The sequence below is a fragment of the Haemorhous mexicanus genome, chromosome Z, assembly GCF_027477595.1.
Source record: "Haemorhous mexicanus isolate bHaeMex1 chromosome Z, bHaeMex1.pri, whole genome shotgun sequence".
Classification (NCBI taxonomy): Eukaryota; Metazoa; Chordata; class Aves; order Passeriformes; family Fringillidae; genus Haemorhous; species Haemorhous mexicanus.
The window spans coordinates 16,444,068-16,460,664 of record NC_082381.1 but is presented as its reverse complement, the minus strand read 5'-3'; the positions used below and the strand labels follow the sequence as shown (position 1 = coordinate 16,460,664).

Genomic DNA, 16,597 nt, shown 5'->3' with positions numbered 1-16,597 from the left:
GAATCTCACCATGGACATGAGACCACTGTCCAAACACTTCTTGAACGCTGTCAGGTTTGGTGCTGTGAGCACTTCCCTGAGGAATCTGTTCCAGTGCCAAACTACCCGGTTGGTCAAAAACTTTTTCCTGATATCCAACATAAACCTCTCCTGACTTAACTTCAATGCCATTTACTAGAGTCCTGTCACTGGGCACCACAGAGAAGAGATCAGTGTCTGCCCTTCCTCTTCCCTCACAAGGCAGTTGTAGACTGCAATGAGGTCTCCCCTCAGTCTCCTCTTCTCCAGGCTGAACAGGGCAAGTGACCCCAGCCAGTGCTCATATATCTTCCCCTCGAGGCCCTTCACCATCTCCATAGGCAACCAAGGATGATGCTCTGTAATAACCTTAGTTCATACTTACATTGTGCTCCTGTAACAAATGAGTTAATTGTAGGATATCTCTTTGTATATCTACAATGAATCCTAACCAACATATACTTCTGCATCACTACAAACTTCAAATTCTTTGCTCGTTTCATCAGTAGTTTTTTTTTTTTAGATAGCATATGTTGTTTTTGCTGCTGTTATGGATAGTGTAATTTATTCCCTTTTGTACTGCATTGCTCAACATTTTTCTTTGAGAACTGAGCCATTTATTGCAGAGACACCTTGTTTTAGTTAGTGATTTACCCTTCTGTAGGTTATAATACCTACATTGAGTTATCTGCAGTTTCTTTCTTCTTTTGCTTCCTAATAAGAGCATTTGTGAAGCACAGTTTTCACTAGCCTTGGAGGTATTTGTCAAAATTTGCAAAGCAAGCCTCTTTCCTCACACTAACTTTGTATGTTGCCTTTTGTGTCATGCTAAATATGGTCACTGAATAAATTCTGCCTGGGATATTCAAATATGTATGACAGTTATATTGCAGGTTTTTAGAAAGATGTGTCTGCAGTTTCACAGGCCACCTTGCAATTCCCCCTCAAAACAACCTCTTATGCACAGATCAAAGAATTCTTTAAATTTTTAGTAACTTAATCTAGCAATTTTCCCCATTCCTGGTGAATACTTCATAGGTTCCTGAATTTTTAAACATGTAGGATTTCACACATGCAATTTCTTTACATTGCAATTTGCTTTAAATAGGAAAAAAACCCCAAACTTTTCAGAGAGTCAGACTGACAGATATAGGAGGGAATGTGGAAGTTTTATTTCACTTTTACTAAGTGTTTGTTTTATTTCTCAAACCATGTAATGGAAATATGGCACAGAGAAAAAAATAATTTAATTTTCTGGGCCTGGTCAAATGTTTCACACCATAAAGGGTCTCTGTTGCTGGAAACTGCTGAATTACACATCTGCTCCTACAGATCTCCTTAGTCACATGGTCCAGAAACCTGGTGAGAAAAGCATCCAAAAGATTGCGTTGTTTTGGCACTGAAGGAGATCACCAAGAATCAGAGAAGGTTAAAAGATCAAGGGAGCTAATTTTTCTTTCCCACCTTTCATTTCTTTCTAGAGGAATGAAGGAAAAGCCCAGGTATTCACTTTGGCTTTTGCTGAGAGACCTTCCCTTCTGTTTCAACCTCATTTGAACAGCTGAGAAGACCAAACTGCAAAAGTAGGTATTGTTTCAATCAGGACCTCTGGTTTTGAAGTGTTTAACTTCTCAGATAGAGAGACTCTAAGAAAGGATATCATTAACACAAAGACAAGTTACAGGGAGACTAGCAGAGTTCTTTCACTCACGCCTGAAAAAGGGCAGAGCAGCTATGGACTGACTACCCACAGAATAGCCTTCCCACAGGACACTTTCAAATGTGGTGGCTGGAAGGAAAGGACAGGCAAATGCTGCAGCAGAATTAAAATGCTGTAGTTATGAGGGGCTGACTGAAATGGTAGCTTCAGTTAATATTCACTTGAGACCTGAGACAGACACTGATGTTCTGCTTTACTTAATATGGAAAGGGAACATAATTGGTTTTCAACTGAAAAGCAAAAATTACTAAAATAACAAAGGAGTTAGTCTTGCAGTCTTAATTGATTTAAATAAATCCTCGAAAGCAATTATAGTAGTATGAATACAGAGCTGCCAACTAAAACAGAGAGATAGCTAAAACTTGCTAAAACTCAGTAAGCCAAGAATAAACTTGGAGATAAGAATTAACAGTACTTTGATGCAACAACTCTGAGTTCAAATTGGCTCAAAAAATAAAATTCTGGTCTTGAAATGTAAATATCAGTATCAAAGAGATTACGAGATACAGGCTGTGACAGCCAGGAAGCCAGGGTATTACATGATGCATGGAAACAAAGGTGCCAGCCATGTGTCAGAGTTTGCATGGGTTGGTCAGTACTACTGAGCATACACAGGGTGGGTTGAGAAAAGGGCCTGCAGAGCATGCTGAAATGTAGTGTTTCCAGTTCTACTTTCATCTCTGTGGTGGAATATAAGAATAACCTTTGCTTAAATACAGGACTCTGCTGTTAAGAAATATTATTCAGCATGGTTATAAAGTTTCATCTTATGAAAATGCTACTTTCACTTGATTGGTAAAGGATAAAATTAGTTTCGCCAATGTTTGGGTATATCTTCCAGCCTTTAGGAAGCAATTACAAAGCCAAATCTAAAGATGAAACTGAGCAAATGACACACAATTCAGTTAGTTTAAAAATGTCCTATGCTAGAGGAGACAGAGCAAAACCAATATGTAATGCCGTGGCTAATTGACTAGATATGGGTAGTCAAGATAAAAGAAAAAAACATGTTCACAAACCCAAAGAACTGGTAGCCTGCCAGAAAAGGCATTATCTATTGAGCATAAAAAGCAAGGAGCTTTTGTATGGTGTAGGATCTTACACTGGAGAAGGAGGTCTGTGAATACAAAACAAAGTTTCATCTGAAGAGGGTCCATGTCATCAAATTGCTTTCTGGGTTGCCCTGTGGAAAGAATTTCACAGGGGAAGAGCATAGAATGGCATGTAATAAGAGTTAAGCTAGCAAAGAACAAGGATTTTTTTGGTATCAAGCCTGAGCTCATTCATTAGCAAATTGCTTGCCTCCCCAGACTGAAAATGTACTAAGTTTCCTCCAAATAAGTAAGTTTTTCTTGCAAAAACATCAGCCTGCATTCTAAAACCTAACAATGCTGCTTTGCAGGATGCACAGCTCACATCTTGACAATCTGAGATGCTGACAGAAATGCTAGGAATAATGGATGTGAGACATGTCCAGGATTAATTTGTCCAGCTCAAGATTCAAGGAAAGATCTTGCTAAATCCCATTTGCAGTGGTGTGATTCAAGGCTAAAAGTATCACAGGTGCTTTTGAAATCTGAATGTCAATGCACCTGTAACTGCTAAGGGATACTCCTATACTATAAAATCTGAAAGCCATTGATTTGGAGGAAGCAAGTGTCACCTGGAACTCATCATAAATATTACACTGCTGTGAAAAAAAAGGCTTCCTAAGCTCTTATTCTGAGAGCATAGAATGTTGTTGTGCTCTGTGCCAGAGCCTGAGCTGGTAAGAGTTACCTCACTAAAAAGCAATTTCCAGTCACTGCCAGAGAGGATTGTCATTGTACACTACACTTCTGTCTGTTCCTCTGCTTTGCTTTTTTTATTTTGAGGAAAGGACATGGAAATGAGAACAGACCTAGATGTGGCACACCTGTGTTTTGCATTGTGGAAATTCTCCACTGAAAGCAAACAACAAGACTACAGCACTTTGCAACAGCTGACAAAAATATTTCTAAGTACCCATTTCTGGAAACAAACCTAGATTCATCATATCTTTCTTTAGCCTAAGACCAATACACATTTTCTCACTTTCCAATCAGAAAAAATAGGTATGTGAAAATATGGAAAATATCCCAAAATTCTGCCAAACTACATGGTGATTTCCTGTTCAAGCAGTTCAGATTCAGATTTTTCTCTTCCTCTGTAATTCTGTAATTAGAGAATATTTACATCTTGTGACTTACAGCACTTCACAAGTGTTTGTTTACATATATACTCTTTCTTCCTTTCACATATTACTTTCTTTCATTTAGGGATAAACTAAGGATTTCAAAATCAAATATTTCTTTTGCTCTAATGTTAAAAGTTCACAGTCTGTGATATTTACTTTCCATAGTATTCCTCTGAACTATAAAAATAACAGTGTACTTAGTTTCTATTAAAAATAGCTATTTTGGGGTTTTGTAACATAATTTTCTTTAAAGAGCACTAAAAAATAAAGTTGTCTAAGTCAAACTAAAAAGTCTTCTGCCTTTTGTTTAATGCAAATCATATTTATAGAAGTCAAAAAAGTAGGTCTGAAATTGATACAATGCTTATACTTCCTCAGAAGAAATAGTCTCAGCATTAAAAAGCTTCTAAAGGACTTCTATAGCTGTGTCTGGTTAAGAATTTGTATGCTTTTCCTGAGTCATCAAAATTACTGCCGCAGAAAAAAAAAACTGCCCTCAATACTCTCTTTGAGGAGACTACAAGTAATAGGATTAGATTATTACTTCAATTTTTTTTGTGATAAAGTTGCATTATTTATGATTTTTAAAACATTTTAGTCCAAGAGATTTAATGAAAAATACTAAGGAACACTAAGAAATATCTTTCTTGATATGTCATTTTAAAATTCAGTGGCTGCCCATCTTGACTATATAACTAGAAGTTAGGTGAGCTGAAGGGATAACCTTACACTGCTGAAGTCAATCAAAATTTAACACCAACATCAGCAGATCAGCAACACAATCTCAGATCTCCATCACATGTCTTCCAATTGACCTGGGTGACATATGGGAAATGTAATTTCCTTGTGGATTTATCATGCCTGGGTTGGTGCCAGTGTCTTCCCTGCGGACTGAAAATTTCTGGTGCAGGCTTTCCTGTGGGAATTTAAATACCTAGGACCCTAGTCATCTGTGAGTGGAACACCAAATCCTAGTTTGCAAAGAAACACAACATAGAGGGGGGAAAAAAATGGACATCATTGCATTTAAGAGCAATGAAAGCTGAAGAGGATACTACTTACTCTTGGAGTAGATGAAGTGGGGTTTTTTTTTTTTTTTGTGCCAGGTCATGTTGTAAACCAGTTTGCCTCACTTATACTGTAAAACTGTTATTGAAAGCAGTCATTAAAGACAAATTTCATCATAACAATGCAGGCTGAGAATTAGCTTCACAATTTACCACAGCAGAGGGTGTACTATAAACCTACAGCATCTCTTAATTATGCAGTAAAAATTCACACACATCCTTTTGTCTGCAGCAAATACAAGATTATGTAAAGGTAATTTAGCTGCCAATCAAAAGGGCTTGCTTGTTCACCTGCCCACAAAGGTCTATAAACTGTAAGGTCTATAAACTGCCGATGAAGACAGAGAAAAATCCCTTTTTTGACAGGCTTTGTATGCCAGGTCAGTGCAGAACAGATCAAATTAATGTTAGGTCTGACCTGTCCCAATGACCAGAAATTCAGTTTTGGATATGGAGAAGATGTTGAAGTACATTTTTCCATTTAGGAAAAATAAAGGAAAAAAGTCTCAACAAAATATAAAACTCAGTAAATGCCTTAAAGTATTACTTAAAGTGTCACTTAAAGTGTCAAAGAAATATGTAAGAAAACATAGTTGAAGGCATGGGAAACTCTTTTATATGACTTCATCCAGCACAAAGTAATAACAGCCAAGCAATTTTCTATTCTAGCTATATAATTTAACCAGCATTTAATTAAGCAAAATTTTAAATAGTAGTAATAAAAATGGGAAATAGTTCCCAAAGACTGGCTAGCTGTTGCTGTGGCTGGAATTCAGGAAAAAAAGTGTTCTTTCCCCATCTTCAAATCTATAGCCTAGGTGGGTATGTGGCTGTAAACTTTTATTAAAATGATGGTTCTCACTGGGAGGCCATTCAGTGTTTTTAAAATATATATAATAGAACCTCACAAATCCGCCATTTAGCTTCTCAGAAAATCTCTTCCCCATTCTCTGTCATGGAGAACTCATAAAGTAATCTCTCATAATTTCACAAAAATGTTCTTAGGAAATATTTTTTCACTTCATGCACTAATGTGTTACACAGAGATATAAATAAATGAAACTAAAGCATAGCCTTCTAAATGAAGGAAAAAGTCAGCTTTGCTTTTACAACCATGATTACTCACTCTGAAAAAGAAATCAACATGCAAACTCTACATTAATAGATGTAAAGTGAGTGTTATTTTATGACTTTATGAGATAATTCCTTAAACTTCATTTTTGCAGTAACAGCTGAAGAGAAGGCTGCTAGCAGGTATGTTGACAATATTTCTTAACTACAACTAATCACACTGTTGTGCAGTATTGATTGCACTGTGCTAGAGATGACTGCTGGGGATATTTCTCCTCAGAGACACCTTTAGCTCACAGGCAGTTGCAGCCAGGCACTCGGAATGGGCCCATGCGAAGTAGAAACTCAGTTTACCTCTAGTGGAAAAAGTTCAGGTGATGGTGAAGAGAAAGAGAGCGGGTTCTGCAGGAGGGTTAAATCCAGAGTTTATTCCAGGGTGATACAGTTCTGAATCTCAGTACAGCTCCGACAGACCCCGACCGCATGGTTCCAGCGCCTTTTAAACTCACAGGGAGGTGGGAGGGAGAGGATAGGTGAGCCACCAACCAGGTGGGATGGGGAGGGTTTCAGGGGACAATGACACCTGGACAGGCCAATGACTCCAGGTCTGAAAAGTATCCTTTGAACTTCTGCCAATCACACAATGTCCTTGCTGGAATGTACAACTTGACAGACAGAAATTAGGAAGAGGGCAGGGGGAAAGCAAGGACGAAGTAGAGCTTCACACCACAACAGTGCAGGGGTTTGAGATTGTGTGGAAACCTAAGTTCACCTTGCTGTGATTCTGGGCCTTTCAGCCCTAGAAGCTTGCCTAAATATTACAAGAAAAAAATCAACCTGGACATTTTGTGCCATGTTAAAAAGAGTTTGCAAAAGCAGAGATGACCTACCCACGTCTGATCTTACTTCTTAGCTCAGGTGGGCCATTGGAAACACCACAGGACCAATAGAGGGTGTTGTGCTTAAATCCCAGCCAGCAGCCCAGCCGCTCACTCACTGCCCCACTTAGAACTGGGGAAGAAAATCGGAAGGGTAAAAACCAGAGATCTCAGGAGCTGAGATGAAGATAGTTTAAAAAGGAAAGCGAAAGCCATGTACACAAGCAAACTAAGCAAGGAATTAATTCACTGCTTCCCGTGGACAGGTAGATGTTCAGCCATATCCTGGAGAACAGGGCTCCATAATGTGTAAGGGTAACTTGGGAAGATAAACGTCAAACACCAGCACTCCAAACACCCCCTCACATCACCTTTTCCCCTTCTTCATCCACTTTGTATACTGAGCATGATGTCACATTTACGTTTGGTAAATTATGGCCACATCTCCTCCCATCTTACCATGAATCTCTTACTTCCTTGTCAGTGTGTCAGTATGGAAAAGAGAAAAGGCCTCTAGTATGCAATAAAAAAAAACATTTTTATACTATCAACCCTGTATTCAGCACAAATGCAAAACACATTACCTTATCAGATACCATGAAAAAATTGTAACAGTCAAAACCAGTACACAGGGCAAACAGTACCTTCCTGTTTGTTTAATGGAATGAGGGACTCTGCAGGATTCACTGATCTCAGACCACCTAAAACCAGGATAGACTCAATGCAGCTGAGTTAAACCTCATCCAAATTATAACCCTTAATCCTCAACCTTAACCTGTAACCCCTAGGCCCTAACACCTAACACTACCCCCCTAACCATAACCCTAATTCTAGGCACTTTAAGCGCAAACCTAACCCTGACCTCTCACTCCAAACCTAAACCCTAACCTTAACATCTAAGAGGAAAAACTTTGGACAAGATTTCACTGCAGGCATGACCAAGGACAAACACAGTAGGATTAACCCAATGACAACATATAGCTGTGATTTTTCTTTTTCTCTCCTTCAGCAATATGTCCAGTTCAACTAATAGCATAAGGAGGGATACAGAGTCCTTTGAAACTCTCATGAATACCCCCTAACTCAAAAGGAATGCCTCAGCAGGGCTGGACAGTAGTGCAGGTTTTCTTAATTCCTTAAGTCTTACTTGGAAATACTTTAAATCATTTTTGCTAGTTTCAAAATTTGAAGGAAAAGCTACCCTGTTGCCCTAATGAAAAGACGATTGGAGGTTTGATGTAATCAGAAAGCAAATTGCTTTCTGGAGGTGTAAATGTTTATCTGTTGCCCGAACTGAGTAGAAAGACACAAAACAACAAAGTTGTTTTATGCGGTGCTTTATTGAGGGCCCTGGGGACCTGAGGACTATCGTCCAGAGTCAGAGCCCCGCCCTTGTAAGCAAATCACAGGGTTTAAATACCTTTTTGAAGTCTGATTAGCTCATCACAAATTTTACTTCACTAAGTCTCCATGCCTGCTCCCAACGCTTTCTTTGATTAATTAGTTTATTGTACCGTCAAAGACTACATTTTCTAAGGTGATTTATTTCTTCCACTCTACTGCTTTTAAACTATAGATCTAGTATACACACGAACACACTTCATAAATGACAGTTTGTTCTTAACTGCCCATTCTTTAGACAAACTAAGAATTTACCTCCTCAGCAAGCTTCACTGATTTCTTCTAACTTCTTGGTAACAGTTTCTGCAACACAGGTTACAATATTGACTACTGGGCCTACCAAAGCCTTAGCATAACTACCACTAATACAACTTAATATCTGAAATTCTGATTTTATGGCAACATATCCAGTTACATTCTTGATGTGTTTGCAATTTACAAGTTAAATGGCAAGCATGGAAATATGGACAGAGATTTACTTCACTTTCTTTCATTTGACCTAAAAGAAACACCTAAGTAAAAAGCAGTTTCCTGGCTAAGTCATATTTTACCTTCTAGAAAGAGAAATTCTTCATTCAGATTCCAAAACAGAATTGTATCTGATCAAATAAGTGAATTTAGGGCTTGACCAAAGGTGCAGGCACATTTAGGTAAGGGAGACAAGGGACATGTTCTTGCAAGAAGGACAGATCAAGACAAAAAACAGACACAGCCATATGCATTTCTTGCCTTGTTTACTCAGTAGGCCTGAATTAGTCATACTTCTTCATTTGCACTAATTTGAAGGAAAACCAGTGGGAGATTCCAAGTCAGAACTACAGTTTCATAGGAAAATTTAAATAAAGACAACAGTACGGAAACACTAGCTTAACCTGACAGAGTCAGAATACACCCTGTTGGTCAAGGTGGTGGGAGCAGTCTAATTATATAGTGGTTGTAGTCCTGTTGGAGTGATGGATGTGGTTTTGTCAAAGCAGTGATCCTGTAGTAAGGGCTAGTCTTTCTCTGGAGTTCCAGTGGTGGATGCTTTTTTCCTGTGGGAATCCAGTGGTGCTGCTCTGGTGTTCTAAATCTCAGATTATATACAGGTAGGACTGTTTGGTTCCTCCTCCTGGGCAGAGCATCTCACAATTGGATGGTGTAATTTTATGAGTCGTTCTGTGAGACCTTGATGGCCCATTAGCAGAGATTGCCCTCTGGAGGGAGTTAATTAGGGCTGTCTCATGGTGGAGATAAGAACACTGCCCCACTTGTTTTAACATCTTATGAAGACAGTAATAGAATACAAACTTTTGGTTACGTCTTACACTGTAACCTAAGACACCATTTAAGTAGGTTCTTGTACACTTTCTGGACTCTGAACTTTTCCTTTAATTTCTTTAACTGGATCAGATATAGCTGTTGCCCTCTCTCCCAGTTGCAAACCCCTTAATCCTTTCATCTTCACCTTTCTTCTATATCAACTTCTTCTATCTTTCTCTTCTGTTAGTTTCCCAGTGTTCTCTAACCCTTATCTCTGCTCCCTAATTTTTCTTTTCCTCCCAATTACAAAAAAAAAAAAAACAGGCTGTCTTGAGCCTTGCTCAAATACAATATGGGAAGTACTGCAGTTCATTATTATTAAATTTCACATATACAGTCCCTATGCATGTGATAGACATTTTGACTTAAAGTAGTGAGGTTTTAGCCTTCTTGAAAGGCATACTAGCTGAGAGCCATCTTGAATTAGCATAGAATTAGCATTTTTATAACTGATGTTTGTGGGACTTCTGCAATATCTTATGTCACAAAAGTAAGGAGGAGATCATGACAACTGACAATAGGAGGAGATCATGACAACTGACAATATCTTCTTTCTGAGTGGTCCCTATCTGCATGATCATTCTGCTTGGAATATGGACATGGTTTGTATTTTCCTACTATAAAAAAGCATGGACTGATCAGGGAAGTATGCAATGCAATAAACATAACAGCGCACGCCCCTAAATTAAACATCCTTCCTTGCTCTTGCACTGCAACTTTATCTGGGGACCTCTGCACTGGCTAAATACACAACTGCAGAAAAGAATGTAAAACAGAGAGTACAGCTTCATTGGGATTTAATTCTAACACTTCCTAAGGAATTACTGCAGAGTTTCTTCTAGAGAAAAGTATACTCTTTTCCTATCATCCACACAAAAGAAATTACTGAGAAATTTGGATACGTTTATTCTGTCTCCTCACTATTGATCCTGTGATTGTTCTGCAAAGCAATTGTAAAGAATAAGTCATTACTGCATGTTAGTCACAAAAGTGACAGGGAAAGTGAATGGGAATATGGATTCTGACCTGACTTTTGTGCCTCTGAACATCATGAGAAATTTAACATCCACCAACCCACACCTTGAATCCTATATGGTAGAATAACCATACAAAAATGCAGCTTAGTGCATTATCTTTTATTCTGCTGCCTATGGAAAAGCTGTTGCATTACAATTATGAAGTATTTGATGTGCTGCTATTTGTAATGCCAATAATGCTAAAAATGTAATACTGGACTTCTGCTACAAGAGGAAGAGATAATATTTCAAGAGGCGTACATTTTGGTGAAAGTTATGATAGATGGCGATAATCAGAAGCATAGAAAATATTCAAATTTAAGCTGTATGAGCAATTCTCTAAGTTTGAGTGTTCTGTGCACATTAGTCATAAGCAACTAGTGGGATGTCTGGTGCCTTTCCTTGAACCAGCAATGAAAATATTGAAGGATATTGAAGTCTGCAATGACAAAAGATTGAAGTAGCAGTAGTACTTATAAATTCACAAAGCACCATTCATTGTTTTAGCTGGGTTTTTTACAAAAAAAAATTTTGAATGGTTAATACTATTAAATACATTCCATAGGATTAAATCAGAGTTAATGTTGTTAAGCAAATGCAAGAATGTTGCAGTCCTGCCTGCTCCTGAAACAAAAGCATGTACACATGACCTTTACGCAATGTTGTGTATTTTGTTGAAAGTTACTGTATAGGAATAAGAAATCTGTATTCACTGTAATTTGATAGATTGACATTAAAATTATATGTTAAAAAAAATAGTTCAAGGGTACCTGACAAACACCTCATTCATCCTTCCACCTTGAGTTAAAAATCCAGATTTGTGTAACTTGGTCCTAAAGACAACTAGGGATTGAAATGCTACAGCTTCCCCAGGAAATCTCTTCTAGAGTTTCTTTATCCTCAGTGATAAAACTGAATTAATTCAGAAGGGATTTCTGGCCATCCACATTAAACATGAAATAGTCTTAATGAAAAAGGGACTTTATAGCCACCTTCTTCAGCATGAAAGGCAGTTCCTTAAGAACTCTTTGCCATAGAAACTAATTAGCACTTGAAATTTGAAAGGCCTAAATGCATGATTATTTGTCTTATTCACATTTTTGCTCCTCCAGTAGTCTTCATGAAAGAAATTCTACTGTTATCACCAGATGCCACAAAATAGGATTTATTGAACATGTTTCTGGCTCACAGAGATAAACCATGCCTCTAATTAATGTAAAATAAATCATACTATTTGATATAAATGCTATTCAAATATTTAAATTGATTAATGATTTAAATATCATTAGGATGTATGAGAAAGAAGAAATAATTTCAAGGCATAATTTAGATAGCTTGTTAGAGGTATGAACTGCTGTAAATGGCACATTAAAGATAAAGGAATTGGTGAAATACTAAACATGAATATTTAAACTCTGCACAGTAAACTCATTTCCTGTAAAAAATTAATTATATCATTTTAAATGAAATGTAACATCTGGCTGAATTATATTACATATGTGCTATACTTATTTGTATTATTTGCATCTTACTTGAGAATACAGTAGAGAATAAAACTATACCAGGAGGGAAACCTAAGGAATGGCAGAACAGCTGACAGGGGTCCTCCTCACTGTAGTCAGAGCTCTAAGTCTATTTCTGAATGAAAGCTCAGGAGTGATTTGAAAGAGGAATGAACAAATTGGGAACTTGCTCTTGCACTTCTAAGCAGCTTCTGAGACTCTGGGTCCCTGTTACATAGATAATATCAGAGCTTTGAATGGCATGGACAGAAGGTGAAGACAGTGAATCACTGTAGTGGATGAGCTGGTTTACGTCTCAGGATGCCATAGTCTTTTTCTGACCCAGAAGTATGTTTTCATTGTAGTAGAATGATAGGCATGGGAACAGCTGAAATTTTCAGAAAAATGCCACAGGTTGTTATGTGCATTGTGCTTTCGTTGAGAAGTGGTTTTCTCCATATTTTACCCAAGTATGAACTGACAGTTTTTCATTGTAGTAACTGGAAAAATCCTTTTGAGTCTTGATGGTTAGGATCTTGAACTTTTTTGGTCTGTTTCAGTCAGACTGGTTGCAACCAGACTGGGCAGGGAGAGAAAAGTGCACTGCTGGACATGGCAAGAACATCAATATCAGTTCTGAAGTGCCTTAGATGCAGGCAGGAATTTCTTGTGTGGGGTGAGGATTAGTTCTCATGAAACAGCAGAGGAGCTGGGTTTTAACCTTCAGGGAGGAAGAAGTGCAGCAGTAGGTACAGGAGAAGAAGATGACGGAGGCAACACTGGTTTCTTCTGAACCTACATGTGGCCTGGCATGAAACCAAGGAGTTGCTGTGACTAACTGTATCTTAAGCTGCCTCTTGCAGTTGAGGATGGAATCAAGTAAAACCACCTCTGAAGATGGGTGAATTTGCGATCCTCTATATACATTTTCAATGCCTATTTCAATTAGTCCATCTAAATACAAAAATAATCTCATATACAAAAATTATATAAGGTATAAAAAAATTATCACAGATATTCAATAGAATTGACATCCTGACTTTTAGGCTGAACATGTGATGTAGTTTTTACAAAGGTATTGAGTAGGGTTTTGCATTAAATCAACTTTTTTTTTTTTTTTTAAGAATGTCAGGTATTATACAATGGGAAATTTGAAATTCATTCTCACAGATAGAATGGGTTTTTCTCCTTTTGCTGCTGATGCAAGAGAGATCACTTACTGAGACTAAGTTATCAGAGCCACAGCAGAGAAGAGCACAGAAAATGCAGCTTGATCTGGCTAGTGTGGAAGGAAACTGCAATTCCCATTCCATTCCATTCCATTCCACTGAGACTGAATTAAAACTTTTTTACTCCGCACAACTGATTTTTCCAATGTGACTACTATTAGTAACCTTAAGATTTTCAACAACTTCTCTAACCTTTATTCACTCCTCATGCCTGTGAGGAAGTACTCTCCTGGAAAGGAAAAATCTGTTCTAACTTCCAAATTTCTTTGCAATATTTTCATTCTCCTGTGAAATGTCTGTTACAGATCAGTTTTCAGGACACAAGAAAGCAGACCAAACAGACCCAGGGAAGGTTCCGTCATCCCGTGAGCTCTTGCTTGTAATCTAAGTTAGGAAAGAAAAGTCACTCTAGATTTACCACCAAACCCTTCCTGGATCCCCGTGGGAGGTGTGTCATATTGGTCTTACTTGTTCCACAAGAGCAAACTTCAGGGCTGTGGGCAAATCCCTATCACACAGAATCAGCATAGTTCCAGGGCAGTTCCCTCACTTTGAAAAAGGCAAAACAATACTGAGAAAAGCGGATTTAGTAAATAATTTAATTTTCATATTGCATTGTCCATCTCAAAGGTTTGGTTTTTTTCTTTTTAATTTGGGGTTTCGTTGTGAGTCTTTTTTTTTTTTTTTTTTTTTTTTGGTACATCTCAGAGAAACTGCCACAGCAGAAATTAGGAAAATAACGGCCTTGTTGAGACGGTGTGGATGAAACAAGACCCTGGGGAGCGCGGCACGGGCGGCTTATTTGGCCGGACCCCAGGACTCCGGGCGGGTCTGTGCGGGGGCCACGTCGCTTCCCTTCTGCAGTCCCGCCTTCTGTTGCGGCTTTGGGACAGCAAGACCGGGAAAAACCTCCAGTGCCTTGTTCAAGCTACAATCAACCATAGCGGGAGCGAGGGGAAAAAAAATAACCAATGACCAAAACCCCTTATCCTTCTCTGAAGTGTTCTTTTTCTGCGGTACAGCATTGGCACGCCTTCGCTCTCACTTTCAGACGCCCAACCGGCGACACGGGCACAACGGACGTGACCCAATCAAAGCGTGCACGCCCCCCCAAGCCCGGCGGAGCTGCCGGCGGAGCTCTCCCACCGCCTCTCGCCCCGCCGCACCGCCCGCTTCCTCCGCCCTCCTCCCCACGCCAAGGCCCCACCCGCTCTGGCCGCATTGGCCACGCTTCGCCCGCCCCCACCCCCGCCCCGGCGAAGGCGGCACTGGCCGCACCTTCTGCCGAGCGGCGCTGCCGCGGATCTGGACGGAGAGGACGTCCGCGGAGCAGTCTGCGGCTCGGCCCTGCTCATCTGAGGTTCAGCGACGCCGCGGACCCGTCTCCCCGGCCGAGGCGAGCGAGTCACCGCCTGTCAGGGCGAGAGACAAACTAAACGCCGAAGAACCTCCAGCCTGGTTTTATTTTATCTTCTGCAATTATTTCGGGAAAAAACCCCCAACAATACATCGCCGTGTTTTTAACAATTCGTGTCGCGTGTGCAGCTGTTTCCAGCACACCCCTGATAAACAAAGGAATAGCGGGAGGGGCCCGCGTTTCGCAGAAGACATGCGTTCCGTCAGGAAGAGGTGGACTGTGTGCACCATAAGTCTCCTCCTCATCTTCTATAAGACGAAGGAAATAACACGGACCGAGGAGTGCCAGGAGACAGCTCTCGCCGGGTAACTGCGGGGCGCCGCGACGGGAGGGCGGTCCGAGGGGGCGGCTGGGCCGTGTGGGTTGTCAGGTGTTCCGGCGCTACTCGGGCTGTGGCCCGCAGCCTGCGATGCCCGCGCAGCTCGCCGCTCTGGCTGGCGGGCGCTGCCGGAGGATCCGGATGCCGCTGCGGGACGAGTGGCGAGCGGGGCTTGTTGCCGGGGCTCGGCGGCCGCAGGGTGCGAGTGCACGGGAGAGGACAGGAGCTGCTCTGCTTCGGAAGTTGCCTCTCAGCCGCCGTAACGGGGCGCTCCTGGGAAGTTTCACCTGTCTGCGGCTGCCCCGGAGGCCGGGACGGCCCGAGGTGGCGGCGGCGGCGGTCGCTGGAGCGCGTTGTGCCTTGGTTCCTTGCCTTTCGCAGTCAGGCGTGCTGGGATGCGGGTGAACGCCTGCTTCCGTCTTTGATGTTTGCCCGGAAACTTTGCTTAACTTGGCTTTTTCTTAAGGATTCTTGCTCTGGGAGAAGTGAAGGTAGCTCTCGAGCTTCCTCCACTGGAAAGTCTGGTCCCTCGCTGAGACCATCTGTTACATACTCTCCCTTTGCTGCCTGTGGTTGACTCAAAACGAAAGGCAAAGAGTTCCTTGCCATTTTTATCTTTGCACGTCAGCTTTCTCTTTATGTACGTGAATGCCTGCATTCCTCATTTTTCTCCCAGCTTGCAGCTGTTCTCTGGAGATGCTGGGTTTTCAGCCAAGCTGTTTTTTCCATGGAGATGTGTAAGATTTTGGTTTCCCTGGAGCAATGCATAAATTTATTGGTCGTTCAATGTACTCGATAAAAGCTAAGTAGGAGCTCACACTTTCTGTTTGTTTGTGCATGTCGACTGTGGGTAGAATTCTTTCACAGCAGATTTTTGTCCTTTTGTATAAGCCTTTGCCTTATTTTAAGGAGGAGGCATAAGGGGATTGTAAGTACCGATACAGTCTTGGAGGAGGCTGAGGCAATTAAACCTACTTGGCTCCCAGAGTTAAAGACAGAAAGCACATCCCTCTCTTCCTCAGGCAGTCTGGTGAGGGAGGAGGACCCAGGCAGCTGAGCACGGCTGTTCAGCTATGGCCCCGGCACATGTGTGTCCTTACCTGTGTGTGCAATATTTGCTTCCTTTTTTATTCAAGATTTTCACAGCTTTCTGGTATCTCTTCCTCTTGTTCAGCCTGGGTGTAACCCACTTTCTACCACAAAGCTATCTGTATTCTTAGGATATGTACAGAAGTTTAAAATTTGGTGTTACAGGTGTGTGAAAACAGACGTGAAAATGAACATGTGAGGTAGAATTGTCATTGATACCCATGTTTCTTAGAATGTGCTCCTTCTTCTCAGACTAGAAGGAGCTGATGAAATTATTCAGAAATTACTTTAAGTTTGTGACAAAAAAACTGCCTTCCACTCACTGCACATTGTTTGACACAATTTAAAACCTT

The 16,597-nt window shown here is 40.5% G+C and overlaps 1 protein-coding gene across 1 annotated transcript in view; it reads left to right on the top strand.

Moving 5' to 3' along the window:
* The first annotated feature begins 14,685 nt into the window (after positions 1-14,685).
* Positions 14,686-16,597, top strand: part of ST8SIA4 (ST8 alpha-N-acetyl-neuraminide alpha-2,8-sialyltransferase 4) — a 51,403-nt gene continuing 49,491 nt past the window's right edge. Inside the window, exon 1 of the mRNA XM_059873135.1 lies at positions 14,686-15,141. Coding sequence (XP_059729118.1) covers positions 15,029-15,141 — 113 coding nt within the window. The 5' untranslated portion in view covers positions 14,686-15,028. The remainder of the gene's footprint in view (positions 15,142-16,597) is intronic.